The sequence below is a fragment of the Podarcis bocagei genome (genome assembly GCF_964188305.1).
Source record: "Podarcis bocagei genome assembly, chromosome: 3".
Lineage (NCBI taxonomy): Eukaryota > Metazoa > Chordata > Lepidosauria > Squamata > Lacertidae > Podarcis > Podarcis bocagei.
In genome coordinates, this window is record NC_138127.1 from 65,413,310 (window position 1) to 65,432,118 (window position 18,809).

An 18,809-nucleotide genomic window follows, 5' to 3' on the forward strand; every position below is an offset into this window, starting at 1 on the left:
ACTCAGTACTGTCTGCCCTAATTGGCCGTGGCTCTCCAGGGTTGCAGGCAGGCTTCTCTCCCAGCCGTACCTGGAGGTGCTGGGGATTGTACCACTGAGCTGTGGCCCTTCTTCTTCTTATTGAACGAAGGAGAAATTAAGGAGCAAAGAAGGACAGAGCCTCTGCCCCAGCAAAGCCAGCAGAGCAGAATACCGTATTTTGCGCCCCATAAGACGCTCCGGCCCATAAGACGCACCTAGTTTTTTTGGGGGGAAATAAAGAAAAAAATTTTTATTTCCCCCCCAGGTGCGGGGCTGGAAGAACCAGGTCGGGGAACAGTGGGAAGGCACGCTCTGCCTCCCCGCTGTCCCCCGAGCTTGTGGGGCTGGCGATGGGGAGAAGTGCACCAGTCCCGCGATGGCAGGCAGCTCTGTGCCGCCATCCCGAGCGGGGCGGGACTTAGCGCCCCGCTCGGGATGGCGGCGTAGACCTGCCTGCGGTCCCGCGACGGCAGGCAGATCTCTGCCGCCATCCCGAGCGGGGCGGGACTTAGCGCACCGCTCGGGATGGCGGCGTAGACCTGCCTGCGGTCCCGCGACGGCAGGCAGATCTCTGCCGCCATCCCGAGCGGGGCGGGACTTAGCGCACCGCTCGGGATGGCGGCGTAGACCTGCCTGCGGTCCCGCGACGGCAGGCAGATCTCTGCCGCCATCCCGAGCGGGGCGGGACTTAGCGCACCGCTCGGGATGGCGGCGTAGACCTGCCTGCGGTCCCGCGACGGCAGGCAGATCTCTGCCGCCATCCCGAGCGGGGCGGGACTTAGCGCCCCGCTCGGGATGGCGGCGTAGACCTGCCTGCGGTCCCGCGACGGCAGGCAGATCTGTGCCGCCATCCCGAGCGGGGTGGGACTTAGCGCACCGCTCGGGATGGCGGCGTAGACCTGCCTGCAGTCCCGCGACGGCAGGCAGCTCTGTGCCGCCATCCCGAGCGGGGCGGGACTTAGCGCCCCGCTCGGGATGGCGGCGCAGAGCTGCGCTGGTCCCAGGAGCGCAGGCAGCTCTGCAGGGCCACCGGGAGCGGGGCGGAGCTTCTCCCCCGGCTCCCGGTGGCCGGGCAGAGCTGCGCTGGTCCCAGGAGCGCAGGCAGCTCTGCAGGGCCACCGGGAGCGGGGCGGAGCTTCTCCCCCGGCTCCCGGTGGCCGGGCAGAGCTGCGCTGGTCCCAGGAGCGCAGGCAGCTGTGCACGGCCACCGGGAGCGGGGCGGAGCTTCTCCCCCGGCTCCCGGTGGCCGGGCAGAGCTGCGCTGGTCCCAGGAGCGCAGGCAGCTCTGCAGGGCCACCGGGAGCGGGGCGGAGCTTCTCCCCCGGCTCCCGGTGGCCGGGCAGAGCTGCGCTGGTCCCAGGAGCGCAGGCAGCTCTGCAGGGCCACCGGGAGCGGGGCGGAGCTTCTCCCCCGGCTCCCGGTGGCCGGGCAGAGCTGCGCTGGTCCCAGGAGCGCAGGCAGCTCTGCAGGGCCACCGGGAGCGGGGCGGAGCTTCTCCCCCGGCTCCCGGTGGCCGGGCAGAGCTGCGCTGGTCCCAGGAGCGCAGGCAGCTCTGCAGGGCCACCGGGAGCGGGGCGGAGCTTCTCCCCCGGTTCCCGGTGGCCGGGCAGAGCTGCGCTGGTCCCAGGAGCGCAGGCAGCTGTGCACGGCCACCGGGAGCGGGGCGGAGCTTCTCCCCCGGCTCCCGGTGGCCGGGCAGAGCTGCGCTGGTCCCAGGAGCGCAGGCAGCTCTGCAGGGCCACCGGGAGCGGGGCGGAGCTTCTCCCCAGGCTCCCGGTGGCCGGGCAGAGCTGCGCTGGTCCCGGGATTGCAGGCAGCTCTGCGCAACCCTCGCAGCCGGTCTCCCGAGGGTTGCGCAGAGCTTCCTGAAGCCTGGAGAGCGAGAGGGGTCGGTACGCACCGACCCCCCTCGCTCTCCAGGCTTCAGCGAAAGCCTGCATTCGCCCCATAAGACGCAGGCACATTTCCCCTTCATTTTTGGAGGGGAAAAAGTGCGTCTTATGGGGCGAAAAATACGGTACTTATTTATATGGGGTTATAGAGATAAAACAAGGAGACAGAGTGAGAGCCATAAGAGAAAGAACTGTGAGAAAGGGTTAGGTGTGGAAGGATGCCTGAGCTTCCAGCCTTGGTGGCGAGCCAAGGGATAGAATTTACAATTTTTATTACTGAAGGGACTTTGTGATGGGGGGGTGGGTCCTTTCCTCCCTGAGGGGTTGAGGACTCACCAGGCAGAACCTGGAGTAAGGATCTGATCCTGGCTCCGATGGCTCCTTGGTGATGTTTCGGGAACAAAAAACTGGACAATTATGTACTAATTTGGCTAATGTTACTCATTACTCCTTCCATTTTGGAAGAGAGAACAGGTTACCACCCTTGCATAAGACTTTATAGCCTTATTTAATCAAATGTTTTCTTGTCATTGCAGACCTGTTAGGGAGTTCTCAGTACCCAGGGGAGTTAACGCTTTCACATACTGTGGAAAAGCCAATATTGTTGTTACTGGGGGTAGGTAAAAATGCCTTCAGTCTACTAAATAAGTCTTGGTGATCGTTTCCAAAATTTCTCGGTTGCTAAATAATTGCAATGTTATTGCTGCTGCCTACAAAACATAAATGATGAAGATGATGATGATGATGATTTCTATAATGCCCTCATCCAATGATCCCAGGGTGTTCCACAACATAAAAACACAAAAATGCATACTATAACAACAAACAAAAACAATACCTCCCACAGGTTAAAAGGCCACAGTTTGCTTAAGCAGCCAAAGGCCTGGGGGGAAGAGGAATGTTTTTGCCTGGCTCCTAAAGATAGAAGAAAACTTCGGATTTGATCTCCCGCTTTATCACTACCCTGATGAGTCTCAAAGCGGCTAACATTCTCCTTTCCCTTCCTCCCTCACAACAAACACTCTGTGAGGTGAGTGAGGCTGAGAGACTTCAGATAAATGTGACTAGCCCAAGGTCACCCAGCAGCTGCATGTGGAGGAGCGGAGACGCGAACCCGGTTCCCCAGATTGAGTCTACCGCTCTTAACCACTACACCACACTGGCTCTCAAAGGCACTTGGTGAGCCTCCTTGGGGAGAGCATTCCACAAGTGCGGAGCCACCACAGAAAAGGCCTGTTCTCATGTTGCCTGACCAATGCCTCACTCGGTATAAGGCTACTTCCTGTCTTCCTGTGCTCCATCCTGACAACAATGTACCAGCTGCAATTTACATCAGTCTCTGGCTGAAGTAGCAGCATCAAGGCAATCCTGCCATATTCTAATGTGAGGAAGAAGCATCATCTCAGACTGTTGGTGTTTCTCCTAGTTTCATGTTTCATGCCTGGGATGACGTACTGTAGGTTTGTTATAGAGAAAGTGAAATAATCATCTCAAATTGCAGGTGGAACACCTAGGCTTTGCTAGGTTAGTATTCAGCATCACAATGAGCCTCCAGTTGTTCAGATCAGCAGCGTTGTTTGTTGAACAGCAGTCAGCATGTGGAATTAATTGACAAGAAATACCATATTGGCCTGAACATAAGACGCACCCGAATATAAGCCGCACCTTTAAAATTGGAGGGAGGGGGGAGGAAAAAGAAAAAATACATGAATATAAGCCACTCCATTCCAGGCTGCATATGGGGGGGGGGGGGAGCCGCGCTGCATTGCCAGCGCCTTTCCCCTTCCTCGCTGTCTCCCTCCCTGGCCTTGAGGGAGAGGATGGAGGACTATGCGCGGGGCGCTGTTTGCTCCTGGCTGCATATTGTAAGGTCGCAAATATAAGCCGCACTTTAACTTTTCATGGTCAGAATTTGGGGGGAAAGTGAGGCTTATATTCAGGCCAATACGGTATCTAAAACTGAGCACCTTTGGGTCCAGCTATAGCACTACTCAGGGACGCGGGTGGTGCTGTGGGCTAAAGCCTCAGCACCTAGGGCTTGCCGATCGAAAGGTCGGCGGTTCGAATCCCCGCGGCGGGGTGCGCTCCCGCTGCTCGGTCCCAGCGCCTGCCAACCTAGCAGTTCGAAAGCACCCCCGGGTGCAAGTAGATAAATAGGTACCGCTTACCAGCGGGAAGGTAAACGGCGTTCCGTGTGCTGCGCTGGCTCGCCAGATGCAGCTTTGTCACGCTGGCCACGTGACCCGGAAGTGTCTCCGGACAGCGCTGGCCCCCGGCCAATAGATGTGAGATGGGCGCACAAACCCCAGAGTCTGTCAAGACTGGCCCGTTCGGGCAGGGGTACCTTTACCTTTACCTTTATAGCACTACTCTATGAATCTCAATCAGCAGAGAAAAATAAAAATGTCTGATGCTAAATATAGCTAGGCTACCAATATCCTCTTATTGATTAGCAGAGAGAGTGTGGCTGAAATATTCAACATCTTATTCCCTGTAAAATAAAAATTGACATCCTAGCAATATTTTTTTACTGAATTACACAAACATTTGCTGAATGCATTGATCATGCAACTAAAACAAGAACTTATTTAAGAAATGAGTCAGCTGCTCCTAAATACTAATACTTGGGACTAAAAGCAATTTATATTTAGTATTAATTGCTAGGCTGTCCATGGCTGTTGCCATACAGTTCTAATAAAGTGCTGTCAAGTCTTGCCTGTCAGTGGAATAATGTTGTTTTAAATCATTTGAAAAACTAAGTTATAACTCAGTAAACCTTTGCTGATAAAACTGTCTTTTCATCATTTTGCTCAGAAGTATTGGAAGAAGGTTGAACAGAGAGTGTATTCTTTTATTGTTCATCATTCATGTCAACATAATTCTTAGAAGTCATAAATTTAATGAATGCTGCAGATGTCTAGCTGCCTTCAAATCCTTTTTTTACATTGTTACGCAGCTCAAAGTCTGCCTAACACTTTCTCCGAGCCAGTTCTATAGCACATGCTGTTTTTTGACAAATACAGGGAACTATGTAATTGCTTATGATTTTTTCCATTCACACCTACCCACACCTGATCGTCACACTGTTCTCTGTTTGAGGGACAGCTGCTTCCATGTGTCATCATCAACACCACCAAAAAAGCATCCCTACTGCCTGCCTGCTGGGCTGACATTTTAGATGAAAGATGCATAAGAAATAACAGAGCTTTATTCTTGGAACTCAAAGAAGTTTCAATGGAAGTTGAGTGCAGTCTTATGCCTAGTCACGGAGACATAATAGTGATACAAAACAACCTTTTTAACTTTGTGCCTTCCCCATGCTTTGAACTACAGCCACCATCATCTCTGACTATTGGCCATGCTAGCTGGGGCTGATGGGAGTTGGAGTCCCAAAAACCTCTGGAGGGCACCAGGTTGAGAAAGGCTGGTATAAGCATTTCTCAGGTTATTCATCAAAACATGGTGGCCGCTTCCTTACCCTAGGGACAGTAATGGAAAAGTAGAAGAAGATGAATGGTTTGGAAAAACTAGCATTATGCTAGACCTCCTTTATTTTTTCTTTAAAATGCAAGGCATGCATCTGTAAAGACTGACAGCAGGTTTTCCTTTTCAAGTACATGTATTGTAATTGGCTTCCCAAACACATGGCTGGGAAATGAAGCACAGCCCTTTGCCGTAAAGGCTAACAGCAAACATGCTGAAGCCAGAGCCTATCCAGGTGCTAAATAAATCATTTTAAAATTGTGTTACTGAAACATTTCAGTAAACCAGCCACCCCCATCTAAAATAGCTAGTCACAAAGTATTAGTTTGAGCAATTTATACATTCTTTGGTTACCTGCTTTCTAGATGTGCCTGTTTTTTTCAACAGAGGATCAATCGGTCCTAGTCAGAACAGGCTGACTCTGTGATAAGGTGTCAGGAACAGAGGATGGTTCCTTAAAACCTCTGCAGTCACTATCAGGGTAGCAGTTGCTCCCCCTAAAAGAGATGGGAGGAAGAAGAAGAGTTTGGATTTGGTATCCCGCTTTATCACTACCCAAAGGAGTCTCAAAGCGGCTAACATTCTCCTTTCCTTTCCTTCCCCACAACAAACACTCTGTGAGGTGAGTGGGGCTGAGAGACTTCAGAGAAATGTGACTAGCCAGGTCACCCAGCTGCTGCATGTGGAGGAGCGGAGACGCGAACCCGGTTCACCAGATTACGAGTCTACTGCTCTTAACCGCTACACCACACTGGCTCTTGTTAAGTTCAAAGGAATCATATGCATGGGAGAAGGATCACCAGATCTGCATGAAACATGATGAATAGAGACTCCTGTGTCACAGGGTGGTAGTCAACTAAGTTTTACTCAGAGAAGGCCCACTGAAATTAATGGATCCTAACCCTAATTTCAGTGGGTCTCTTTGGGATATTCTTCTCTCTATTGCTCTCATATGCCTTCAGTTTGACTGAAGATGGTGTGTGCTTCCGTTCAAGGAGCGACAGGGGTCTGTTCCACCTGGCATGTCTCCACGCCAAGACAAACGTGAAGTCGGTTCTCATCCAAGAGATGTTGTTTGCACATGACGCAGCCTTCACAGCGCACTCTGAGGAAGCTCTACAGAGACTCATCAACCACTTTCCCCAAGCCTGCTTGGAGTTTGGCCTCACCATCAGCCTGATGAAGACCAACATCTTGGCTCAGGATATTGCCAGCACTCCACATCAGCATGGGTGACCACACGCTTGAGGTGGTAGACATTTTTGTCTAACTGGGCTGTAGCATAACCAGCAACTTCCATTGACACTGAGCTGTACAAGCATATTGGCAAGGTAGCAAAGGCAATGGCTCATCTTTCCCAAAGGGTATGGAGGATTGTGATGCTAACAACTCCCAAGATGAAGATCTACCAGGCTTGTGTGCTAAGCATGCTGCTTTATGGAAATGAGTCGTAGGCAACGACTCACTACCCGCCAGGAGCAATGCCTCAGTGCCTTCCGTATGTGCTGCATCAGGAAGATTTTGGGCAGCACATGGTAGGACAGAGTCTCAAACAAAGATATGCTCTTCCAAGCTCACATTCCCAGTATGTTCGCACTCATGTCTCAGAGACGTCTATGCTGGCTTGGTCACGTACGCAGAGTGGCAAATGGCAGGATTCCTGAGGATGTGCTTTACGGGGAGTTGGCTTGAGGCACCATGCCTGTTGGCAGACCAACTCTGCTATAAAGATGTCTGCAAATGTGAAATGAAGGCTTGCAACACTAACCTTGCTGTGGACATTCCTTGCAGATGACTACAGTGCCTGGAGACAGTCAGGTTGTGTATCCACATCAATGGCCACAGGAGGAATGACTTCTGGGAGTAGCCCAGAGAGAAGAAATGTTATGGTGCATCCGTAACAGCAAAACCCGATGCCTTCATTTGCCCCAGCTGCAATAAGATATGTCTCTCCTGTATCAGTCTCAGCAGCTGGCACTGTAACTCTCCAACAGTTTGACTTAACCCTCAATGGTGGACTCTTCCATTGTCCCTCAAGAGCAATGGAGGCCAACAACTCTACATAATATTTAGAAGAAAACCACCCCGAGTCGCACTGCACAGTCTGTGACTGTGCTGGTCAGACACTTAACACCTATTACAAAGGTGCTTAATATACAGTTATCTAAGCAGGAATAAGGACATAGAGAGGAAACAGAATTCTCCCCTCCCTCCCATTAGACCAGTTAGCTAAGAATTCCCATGTGGTACTTGCAATATCAACACAGTATTACATGCAGCTACAGAAGAAAGTAATACAAATCCCACAAATTTGCTTCTGACAGGCTAATAGCTCAAACAAACACAGACAGACAAAGAGCTTTCCCACCCTCGAAAATGGAGGTTACATCTTAAAATGGCAACATGTTGGTTTGAGGTGCATAGAAAAAATAATAACCATACAAGTGTAAGCACTGCCACCCCCCCACAAACTGCTAAATGATATGGTAATAATAATAATCTCATATCGTGTACCAGTCGGTGGTGGTGGTGGTGGTGGTGGTGGTGATGATGATGATAATAATAATAATAATAATAATAATAATAATAATAATAATAATAATAATAATACAGTATATTAATAACTCTGCCAGTATTGAGTTGTTGTGCAGCCCAGGTAACAGGCTCACTGGTCCATTCCTTTCTCCAGGAGATGATAAAATTCTTCGTTTGTGGCATCCTAACATCAATACGAAGCCAGTGGGGAAGCTGATGGGACATTTATTTAGCATAACAGAGATTGTCACCAATGAAAAGGACCAGCACATTATTAGCCTTTCGACTGCAAAGGTAAACTACTTTTTCACTGTGTCTTACTGAGAGAAGCTGCTGCTTTCTCCTCTCATGAGTCAGTAAAAATTAGAGAGAGAGAGAGAGAGAGAGAGAGAGAGAGAGAGAGAGAGAGAGAGAGATATGAGACAACACCACAACTTTTCCTTTGAGGTATCTTCTGCCTTCTAGTTCTTAATAGATATAGGCAGTGCTTTTTTTCTTTAAAAAATGGTCAGGGGTACTCTCATTTTCCTACTCGTATTGAAATACTGCCCCTCAATAAGGCCAAACTTAGATTCACAAAATGTTTAGGGGTATGTGGGCCCCTGCGTCCCCCCAGGAAAAAAAGCACTAGATATAGGAGGTAGTCAGCTGTACAGTGCATTAGTCCAAAACTACTCTTTTCAATGTTTCGCCGAAGTCTCTATTTAAATCCCATTCCCCCAATCAAAATTTTGAATATATTGGAAAAGCCCAGGGAAGCAGGATATAAACATATGGGAAATGGCTGCATGAAGAAAGGGATACTATAGAAAATCTTGTTAGCATATATCCATTTGCAAATAGTGAAATTGTTTATTTATCCGGCATTTCTAAAAAGAATCTGCATTAACATCATGGTAACTCCAATACTTTCTTTCCTCTTTCTTTAGTCCCAAAGGGATTTAATGCAGTCTAGAGTCTGGTATGACCTAGCCATGAGTTTGAATTTCTCTGGAGACTTCAGAGAAAAAGTAAACAAACAAGCAAAGCACAATCAGTGCAATCTTGATCCTTTCTGAGTTTTGCACATATATTTTTCAGTCTTAATACTTGTACTGGAATATAACACTTAAAAATAGTACTGGAATATAAGTTTATAGTGTTGTGTGTTTGGGGGGAGTAGGCTGTATGTCAAGACTCAGGGACGCGGACTTATAAAAAATATTGGGGGGGCCCGGGAAAGCTCATGAATAATAAATAAGCTCATGAATATGCAAATAAAGTGGATCCGGCCCTAAATAGGGCAAGCCACGCCCCCCCAGCCAGCCGATTGGCTGGCTGGGAGGTGTGGCCAGTCGGGATTCCCCTGTTCTCGCGGGGGCTGAAACCGCCAGGAGGAAGGAAATCCCCCCCGGCAGTGCCTTGGCAGTGGCGGTGGTGCTGCGAAGCAGCGAGGCAGGAGCCCCCGCCCCCGGCGCTCTGCTGGAAGGGCGCCCGAGATTATTGGGGGGGCTGAGCCCCATGGAGTCGGCGCCTATGTCAAGACCCTTCTAGTGCCTGAGCCCCACTTCTAATTCTTGGAATAGCTTCCCGGTGAGGTGATAGCCTGGGTGATGGGCCATTAAGGGGAACAAAGGAAGTGGATCTTTGCGAGACGGCAAAAAGGTGGAGGCCCCTCCTCCAGCTGATGGGTAGTTAGAAAGACAAAGTCTGAGAGCCGAGAACTGGAGTGATGTGAGGTAGGAGCAATGCTTTTTAAAATAATAATAATAATTTTTATTAAATTTTCCAGTTTAACAATCCAATCAAATCACATTAAGTATTCCAAATTATACAAATACATATCATATAGTCCAAATATTCTACCAAATTATAAATTTTTGTTGGGGCTTCCCATGCTCCAAGTTCAGTGGGGCACTAATCCTCTTATGTTTCTACTGCCTTGAGTTTCCAATATTTCCTTCTTTAAATCTCCCTGTTGTTATCATTCCAGGAGCAATGCTTTTTTCTGAGTTTGCTCAAGGGTACACAGTACTGGCACCCTTTCCCCCCAATGTTAAGTGTAGCACTTACTGTAACTACCGTATTTTTCGTACCATAGGACGCACCTAGTTTTTTGGGGGGAAATAAAGTGTGCTGGTCCCGGGGGGAAGGTTACCGTTGGCGTAGTCAAAGTCCGGTCCTGGGTCACTGGTCTGGAAACAGTTCACAAGGAGCGAGGTGAGGTCCGAAGCAGGAAGCCGGGCGGAGACAGGAACACTGGGGGAACAGGACTGGATGCTGGCCGAAACAGCTCATCAACGACGTTGCTCCTGCAACCTGGGACCGGGCTGACTGGCCTTTATCTTCTCTGAGGCCAGGGGTGGTCCCGGCCCCCAGGAGACCCGCCTCTCCTGGCCTTAAGGCGAGCACTCCTCCTGGGAGAAACCAGTTCCCTTCGCCTCTCTGCCCTGAGCCTCTGCAGTTCAGGAGAGGCTGAAGGGTTACTGGGCCCCGGGGGAGGCTCACCTGTAGCCACTGAGTCCTCCAGCACCTCTGGGGCCAGAATGGTTTCACCTGGTGCCTGCTCCTGAGGATGCGGCACAGGTGCAGGCGCCTCAGAATCAAGGCCCTGCCCCAGTTCAGCCAGCCCTGGAGGCGGGAACTCCTGTGCAGGCTGGGATTCCTCCGGTTCACCCTCTGAATCGGATTCCCAGGCCATCACACCATCCCCCCCTCCCAGGCCCCCCCAGGCAATCACATAAAGGAATTTTTTCCCCTTTATTTCCCCCCAAAAACCAGGTCGGGGAAGCTAAACCAGGTTGGGGAACAGCGGTATGGCGGCGCTCCGCCTCCCCGCTGTCCCCCGAGCTTGTGGGGCTGGCTGATGTCTGCCCGAAGCGCGGGGCGCTCTGCTTCAGCGCGCCCCACGCACAGTGCAGCAGGCTGCTATCCGCAGTCTAGGGAGCCCTGCGGGAACTCCTGTGGGCTCCCCAGGCTTGCTGATAGCTTTCTGAATCCTGGAGAGCGAGAGGGGTCGGTGCGCACCGACCCCTCTCGCTCTCCAAGCTTCAGCGAAAGCCTGTATTAGCCCCATAGGATGCACACAGATTTCCCCTTCATTTTTGGGTTTTTTAAAATGCTGGGGGTGGGAAGAAAAGCCCTTGTCCCCCCCCCAGCCTTCAGAAGAGGTCCGGGGACAGTCTGACCTGGTCTGAAGGCGGTTTCCCTAGGTACGCATTAATTGATTTTCAATGCATTCCTATGGGAAACCGTGCATCGCAAGACGAAAAACTCGCAAGACGAAGAGACTTGCGGAACGAATTAATTTCGTCTTGCGAGGCACCACTGTACTGGGCAGTCATCCTGATTTTTTTGCAGGGAGATTAAACAATGTTGGCTATTTAATGAGTATTCTGAGTTGTTTGCAGGAAGGTTTGTTGATGTTGTATCAAAGCAAGTTCTCATTCTACGCAGTGCATTTTCTCATTACTTTCCTTATTGCAAAGTCTGATACCTGTGCATTTTTTTTATTGTCCGAAATGCAGAACTTTGCGTTTGTCGTTGTTGAACGGTATTGGGGGGGGGGGGGGATCCAGCTCAGTTTTCTATCAAGATCATTTTGAATTCTATTCTTGCCTTTTGAGTGTTAGGTTTCCTCACACTTTTGTAACCTTCACAAATCTGATAAAGATTCTATCAGCTTCTTCATCCAAGTCATTGATGAACATGTCAAAGAGCATCAGTCCCAGCCCTGAAGGATCCCACTTGAAACCTCCCAAAATTTGACAATGAACTATTGATAAGTGCTCTTTTTCTAACCAAGATACAGTGCAGAACTTTGTCAGATCCTTTGCTTAAATCAAGATAAAACTGTCTCCACAACATTCCCATACCCACTTAGTTAGTAACCTACCGTATTTTTTGCTCTATAAGACTCACTTTTTCCCTCCTAAAAACTAAGGGGAAATGTGTGTGCATCTTATGGAACGAATGCAGGCTGCACAGCTATCCCAGAAGCCAGAACAGCAAGAGGGATTGCTGCTTTCGCTGCACAGTGATCCCTCTTGTTGTTCTGGCTTCTGAGATTCAGAATTTTTTTCTTCTTGTTTTCCTCCTCCAAAAACTAGGCACTGGTGCATCTTATAGAGTGAAAAATACGGTAATCAGAAAAATAAGGTAAAGGTACCCCTGCCCGTCCGGGCCAGTTGTGTCCGAATCTAGGGTTGCACGCTCATCTCGCTCAAGAGGCCGGGAGCCGGCACCGTCCGAAGACACTTCCGGGTCACATGGCCAGCGTGACAAAGCTGCAGCTGGCGAGCCAGCACCAGTGCAGCACACGGAAACACCGTTTACCTTCCCGCTATAAAGCGGTACCTATTTATCTACTTGCACTTAGGGGTGCTTTCGAACTGCTAGGTGGGCAGGAGGTGGGACCGAACGATGGGAGCTCACCCCGCCGCGGGGATTCGAACCGCCGACCTTATGATCAGCAAATCCTAGGCACTGAGGTTTTACCCACAGCGCCACCCGCGTCCAATCAGAAAAATAGATTATTATTATTATTATTATTATATTTTATTTGTACCCCACCCATCTGACTGGATTGCCCTAGCCACTCTGGGCGGCTTCCAACAAATATAAAAACATAAATATAAAGAAAGAAGATTCCACCTAAACATTAGGAAGAACTTCCCGACAGTAAGAGCTGTTTGACAGTGGAATTTGCTGCCAAGGAGTGTGGTGGAGTCTCCTTCTTTGGAGGTCTTTAAGCAGAGGCTTGACAACCATATGTCAGGAGTGCTCTGATGGTGTTTCCTGCTTGGCAGGGGGTTGGACTCGATGGCCCTTGTGGTCTCTTCCAACTCTATGATTCTATGATTCTATGATTCTATAATCACTTGTCATGTTATAAATGTTACTATTCTAGACGGTATAGTTGTAATGTTGCAAAAGTCTGACTTTTGTAAGCCATATCCACAATTTATTTTTAAATACTCAGCTTCACTCGGTTTCTTCTGGTTTAGCCGGATTCCAGCCAAGTGGCCTTTGTTCACATTGTCCAACGCTATCCATTGAAATGACATTGCAAATTAGACAGATGTTTCCCATAGTGCACTGGGCTCAGCAGGCTGCTTCTACTCACGGAAAGGTTCTTTGTTGAGAGCAAGCAGCAGAGTGCTGTGGGTTTAAATAGAAAGCTGTGGGGCCTATCTGTGAATACAAATCTTTGATAAAGGCTTACTGAATATAGCCATTCTTCTCCACCCCCCACCCCATTGCTCTCTGGATGGAAGACTGACGTACATTTTATAATGGAGACTCAGTCGCAATAAATAGGGTGTGAACTGTAAGAACAATCACAGCAAAATTCACTGTTTGAACAAATTCTAGACTATTTCCTATCTACATCTGGCACTTTGGCCTAGAAAAGAAAATGGACTGAAATGGGTCAAGTGGTGAAAATGTACATTTTTGTTTTTACATATTGGTTTTGTTCAAAGTAGCAGCAGGGAACAACCTTTGTCATGTTGCATGAAAATGGGGCAACGCGATCCACCATTTTTTCCCTATTGAACTCAAGGAACAAGACCTACAGCAGGCATGGGCAAACTCGGCCCTCTAGCTGTTTTGGGACTACAACTCCCATCATCCCTGGCTAACAGGACCAGTGGTCAGGGATTATGGGAGTTGTAGTCCCAAAACATGTGGAGGGCCGAGTTTGCCTATGCCTGACCTACAGTGTATAGGATGTCAACTTTAAGCATGTATTTAACTATCTCCTTGATTTTTACATATAATCCAGAGGGCAAGACTTTTACATACATACATCATTTTATTTGTATGCCACCTTCCCATTTAAAGCCATGCTCAAGGCAGCTCTCAGCATGGGGGAGGGGAATACCTAATTACAAACATAACAAAAGTAGCCATAGACAACAAATTAAGCATCAAAAAAACAAAACTAAATTGATTAATTTCAACATAAATCATAATAAGATACAATATATATATATATATATATATATATATATATATATATATATATATATATATATGCAGGTTTTGGTGTCTTCGGGTGTCTTCCCGTGTAAGAGTTGGGGTGTCTAGGCGACGTTTCGACGAGGTCTCACTCGTCATCTTCAGGCTGGTGCTTTCGGCTTCTTGTTACTGGAACAGAGCAGGATCTCAGTGTTTGAGTTCCTATAAATACTGTTGAGGGGGTGTGGTGTATAGCCTCCAACGTTCTGGGCAGAGAGGAAGTTCCCAGGTTAGTGTGTCTTTTCTTCTTTTGTTCATTAATTACTTGAGGGATATCTTGAGTGATTTCTTGAGTGATATTCTGAGTACCACTTAGGAGGGTCATTAGGTGTGGATTAGTTGCTAAAGCTTTCGTGTCTTGACCTCTTGAGCTTGTGAAGAGTTTTTTCTGAGAAGATGGCTGTACTGCACTTAGTTGTGCTCTGGCTTGGCTTCGTGTATAGGGGCGAGCTGTGGTTTTGTGCCCTGTGCCAGCCAGATCTGTGTAGGGATTGCAGGGGGGTGCAGCATCCGGAGGTGCCACTATGGTTTGGCTACTGGATGGTGTCTGTAATTTATCTGTGGAGAGGGTCTGGGTTTGGGTCTGGTGTGGTTGATTGGAGATGGCGTTCTGTGTGCCTCTGGTTCTGGTGTCGGTTTTTGTGGGGAGGGCTATTTTCCAGATGTCTGGCAGGCGGGACGTATCGTCACGCTTGTTCATGTTGTGAGGGTGTTTCTCTATCTCGATGGCTTCCATGATTATTCTCTTGTGGTGGTGTTCCATGTTAAAGAGCAATTTGGAATCTGAAAAATTAATTTCGTGTCCTGTTTCTTTCATGTGTTGGTAAAGAGAGGAAGTTTTTTCTTCTTTTTTGACGGCATTCTTGTGTTCTGCGATACGTGCATTTATTCGTCTGTTTGTTTGTCCAATGTACGTGGCTGGGCAGACTTTGCAGGGTATTTCATAGACCCCTTGGTTTTCTAACTGGATTTTATCTTTGGGGTTTCTGAGGATATTGGCTATTTTTTGGTTGGTGCAAAAGGCTGTTTTGATATTGTGTTTATGGAGGATTTTGCTAATTTTATCTGTAGTGCCCTTGATATAAGGAAGGAGGGCCATGCCATTGTTTTCTTCTGTGTCTTGGTTTTTGGGGGGTGTTTCTTTTTGGATTAGCTTCGTAACCCTGTTTTGCTGGTATCCGTTGGCGATTAACACATTTGAAAGATTCTGTAACTCAGTTGTCAAGTGGTCTTTGTCAGCCAGGCGTTTGGTTCTGGAGATGAGAGTCTTGGCTACGGAGTTTATTTGTGCAGGGTGGTGGTGTGATTGTGCATGTAAGTAGCGGTTGGTGTGTGTTTTTTTCTGGTAGATAGTGTGTCCTAGGGAGCCATCAGGTTTTTTGTAGATTAGGACGTCAAGGAAGGGAAGTTGGTTGTTGGCTTCTATTTCCATAGTGAATTGTATTTTGGGGTGTAGGCTGTTGAGATGTGTGAGGAAGCTATCTAGTTTTTTCTTCCCGTGTGGCCAAATTACAAAGGTGTCGTCAACATACCTGAGCCAAAGTTTGGGTTTGTGTTCTGACTTGTCTAAAGCATTGGTTTCAAAGTGTTCCATGTACAGATTTGCGATGACCGGTGAGAGGGGTGATCCCATAGGTGCTCCTTCTATCTGTTTGTATCTTTGTCCATTGTGGATGAAGTACGTGTTGGTTAGGCAGTGGTTGGTCAGGTCCAGGATGTATTCGGGGGGATTGTATTTGTTTTGAATGGCTGTCAAGGCTTCATTAATGGGCACTTGTGTGAAGAGAGATACAACATCGAAGCTCACAAGTAGGTCATCGGGATGTAGGTTTTGCTTCTTTATTGTTTCTATGAACTGGAAGGAGTTTGTAACGTGTGAAGCGATAGATTCTGCATAGGGCTGAAGTTGCTTAGCGAGAAATTTAGCGAGATTTTGTAGAGGTGAGCCTATGGAGCTGACTATTGGTCTGAGTGGTGTTCCTTCTTTGTGTATCTTGGGGAGACCGTAGAGTTTGGGGCATCTGGATGATTTTTCTCTGGGGATGATTCTTAGCTGGATTTCTTCACTGATAGGAGAGGCTTTTATTTTGGATTTGGTGGTTTTTTCCAGATAGGTGGTGGGATCTGTTTTTATAGGTTGGTAGGTAGGGTCTTGGAGTAGATTTGATAGTTTTGCTTGGTAGTCCGATGTGTTCATCACAACAGTGGCATTACCTTTGTCTGCTGGGAGAATGATTATGTTGTTGTCTTTCCTCAGGTTGGTGAGTGCTTTCTGTTCTTCTTTGTGTAAATTGCTTCTGGGTGGTTTGCTGGAGCAGAGGATGTTGGTGACTTCAAGTCTGATTTTATTGGCTTCATCTGGGTTGATTTTGGTTAGGCTAGCTTCGACTCCGCATATGATGTTTTCCGTGGGGATGCGTCTCGGGGCGACTGCAAAGTTGAAACCTTTGGAGAGTACTTTGGTTTCAGTTGAGGTGAGGATCCTGTCTGATATGTTATGTACTGTTTGTTTCATGGGTTGTTGTGGAGGGTGGCTGGGCTTCTGGCGTTTCTCTAGTTTGTGGAGTTTGTTGGTGTGTGTGTCTGTCTTATGTGCGGACTCCGTTTCAGCTCTCCAAACGGCTAGTTGTTTGCATTTGTCCCAGAGTGCAGGGTGGATTTTGTTACAAAGTTTGAGGTGAAGAGTGAGCAGATCTTTGTTGGTTTGGTTTAGTAGGTATCTTTTCTTATGTAGTTCGTTTCTGATTAGGGATAGTTCAGTTCGTTTCAGGATCCTTTCGGTAGCTGGGGTTTTAGAGTGGAATTTAAGTTGGAAGCATGTGGGAATTAAGTTGTTGTCTCGGCAGTTGCGTAGGAACAAGAGATCACATAAGATGGTGGCTCTTCGGATTTCTAGTTTCTCGTAGGTTCTTGTCAGCTGGAAGGTTTCCTCCCCGTAGAGGTGAGATATTTGCTTTCGTAGATTTTTTTCCGGTAGACACACTATCTACCGGAAAAAAACACACACCAACCGCTACTTACATGCACAATCACACCACCACCCTGCACAAATAAACTCCGTAGCCAAGACTCTCATCTCCAGAACCAAACGCCTGGCTGACAAAGACCACTTGACAACTGAGTTACAGAATCTTTCAAATGTGTTAATCGCCAACGGATACCAGCAAAACAGGGTTACGAAGCTAATCCAAAAAGAAACACCCCCCAAAAACCAAGACACAGAAGAAAACAATGGCATGGCCCTCCTTCCTTATATCAAGGGCACTACAGATAAAATTAGCAAAATCCTCCATAAACACAATATCAAAACAGCCTTTTGCACCAACCAAAAAATAGCCAATATCCTCAGAAACCCCAAAGATAAAATCCAGTTAGAAAACCAAGGGGTCTATGAAATACCCTGCAAAGTCTGCCCAGCCACGTACATTGGACAAACAAACAGACGAATAAATGCACGTATCGCAGAACACAAGAATGCCGTCAAAAAAGAAGAAAAAACTTCCTCTCTTTACCAACACATGAAAGAAACAGGACACGAAATTAATTTTTCAGATTCCAAATTGCTCTTTAACATGGAACACCACCACAAGAGAATAATCATGGAAGCCATCGAGATAGAGAAACACCCTCACAACATGAACAAGCGTGACGATACGTCCCGCCTGCCAGACATCTGGAAAATAGCCCTCCCCACAAAAACCGACACCAGAACCAGAGGCACACAGAACGCCATCTCCAATCAACCACACCAGACCCAAACCCAGACCCTCTCCACAGATAAATTACAGACACCATCCAGTAGCCAAACCATAGTGGCACCTCCGGATGCTGCACCCCCCTGCAATCCCTACACAGATCTGGCTGGCACAGGGCACAAAACCACAGCTCGCCCCTATACACGAAGCCAAGCCAGAGCACAACTAAGTGCAGTACAGCCATCTTCTCAGAAAAAACTCTTCACAAGCTCAAGAGGTCAAGACACGAAAGCTTTAGCAACTAATCCACACCTAATGACCCTCCTAAGTGGTACTCAGAATATCACTCAAGAAATCACTCAAGATATCCCTCAAGTAATTAATGAACAAAAGAAGAAAAGACACACTAACCTGGGAACTTCCTCTCTGCCCAGAACGTTGGAGGCTATACACCACACCCCCTCAACAGTATTTATAGGAACTCAAACACTGAGATCCTGCTCTGTTCCAGTAACAAGAAGCCGAAAGCACCAGCCTGAAGATGACGAGTGAGACCTCGTCGAAACGTCGCCTAGACACCCCAACTCTTACACGGGAAGACACCCGAAGACACCAAAACCTGCATTCCTGTACCCGTGAAAATCTACGAAAGCATATATATATATATATATATATATATATATATATATATATATATATATATATAATCAGTAGCAGCAACAACCCTGCCTCCCTCTCTTTACAGAGAGACTCCTAGCAACTCTTAAGAAATTCATTATGGTTGGAGGTCTCAGGACGCCAAGTGGCATCTATTTTTACATTTGCCAACTGAAGAAACAAAATGAGATTTGGGGTACTTCCCCTAATACTAGCAGCCCCTTTCTGCTACTACTTGACTAAATATTAAAGCCATTTCCATATATTAACAAATTAAAACCAGCAAAATAGAATTCTGAGCGGAGCCATGTGATATTCAGACTGTAATACTAGACACAGAGGCTCCACTGAACAGTGATCCACTCCATGTTTTCCAGTTGTGTAACATACTAGAATCTGGAGCAGTTCAAACCCAGGACTCAGGCCCCATCTGCACTATACATTGAAAGCTGTATCCTACCATTTTAACAGCCATGGCTTCCTCAAAAGAATCCTGGGAACTGTAGTTTGTTAAGGCTGCTGAGAG

General features: G+C 47.7%; 1 protein-coding gene across 2 annotated transcripts in view; it reads left to right on the forward strand.

Moving 5' to 3' along the window:
* WDR64 (WD repeat domain 64) overlaps positions 1–18,809 on the forward strand; it is a 68,696-nt gene that overhangs the window by 18,422 nt on the left and 31,465 nt on the right. For both annotated transcript variants that reach the window (XM_081188061.1, XM_081188062.1), the window contains 2 exons: positions 2,450–2,529; positions 8,086–8,225. In XM_081188061.1, coding sequence (XP_081044187.1) covers positions 2,450–2,529; positions 8,086–8,225 — 220 coding nt within the window. The remainder of the gene's footprint in view (positions 1–2,449; positions 2,530–8,085; positions 8,226–18,809) is intronic.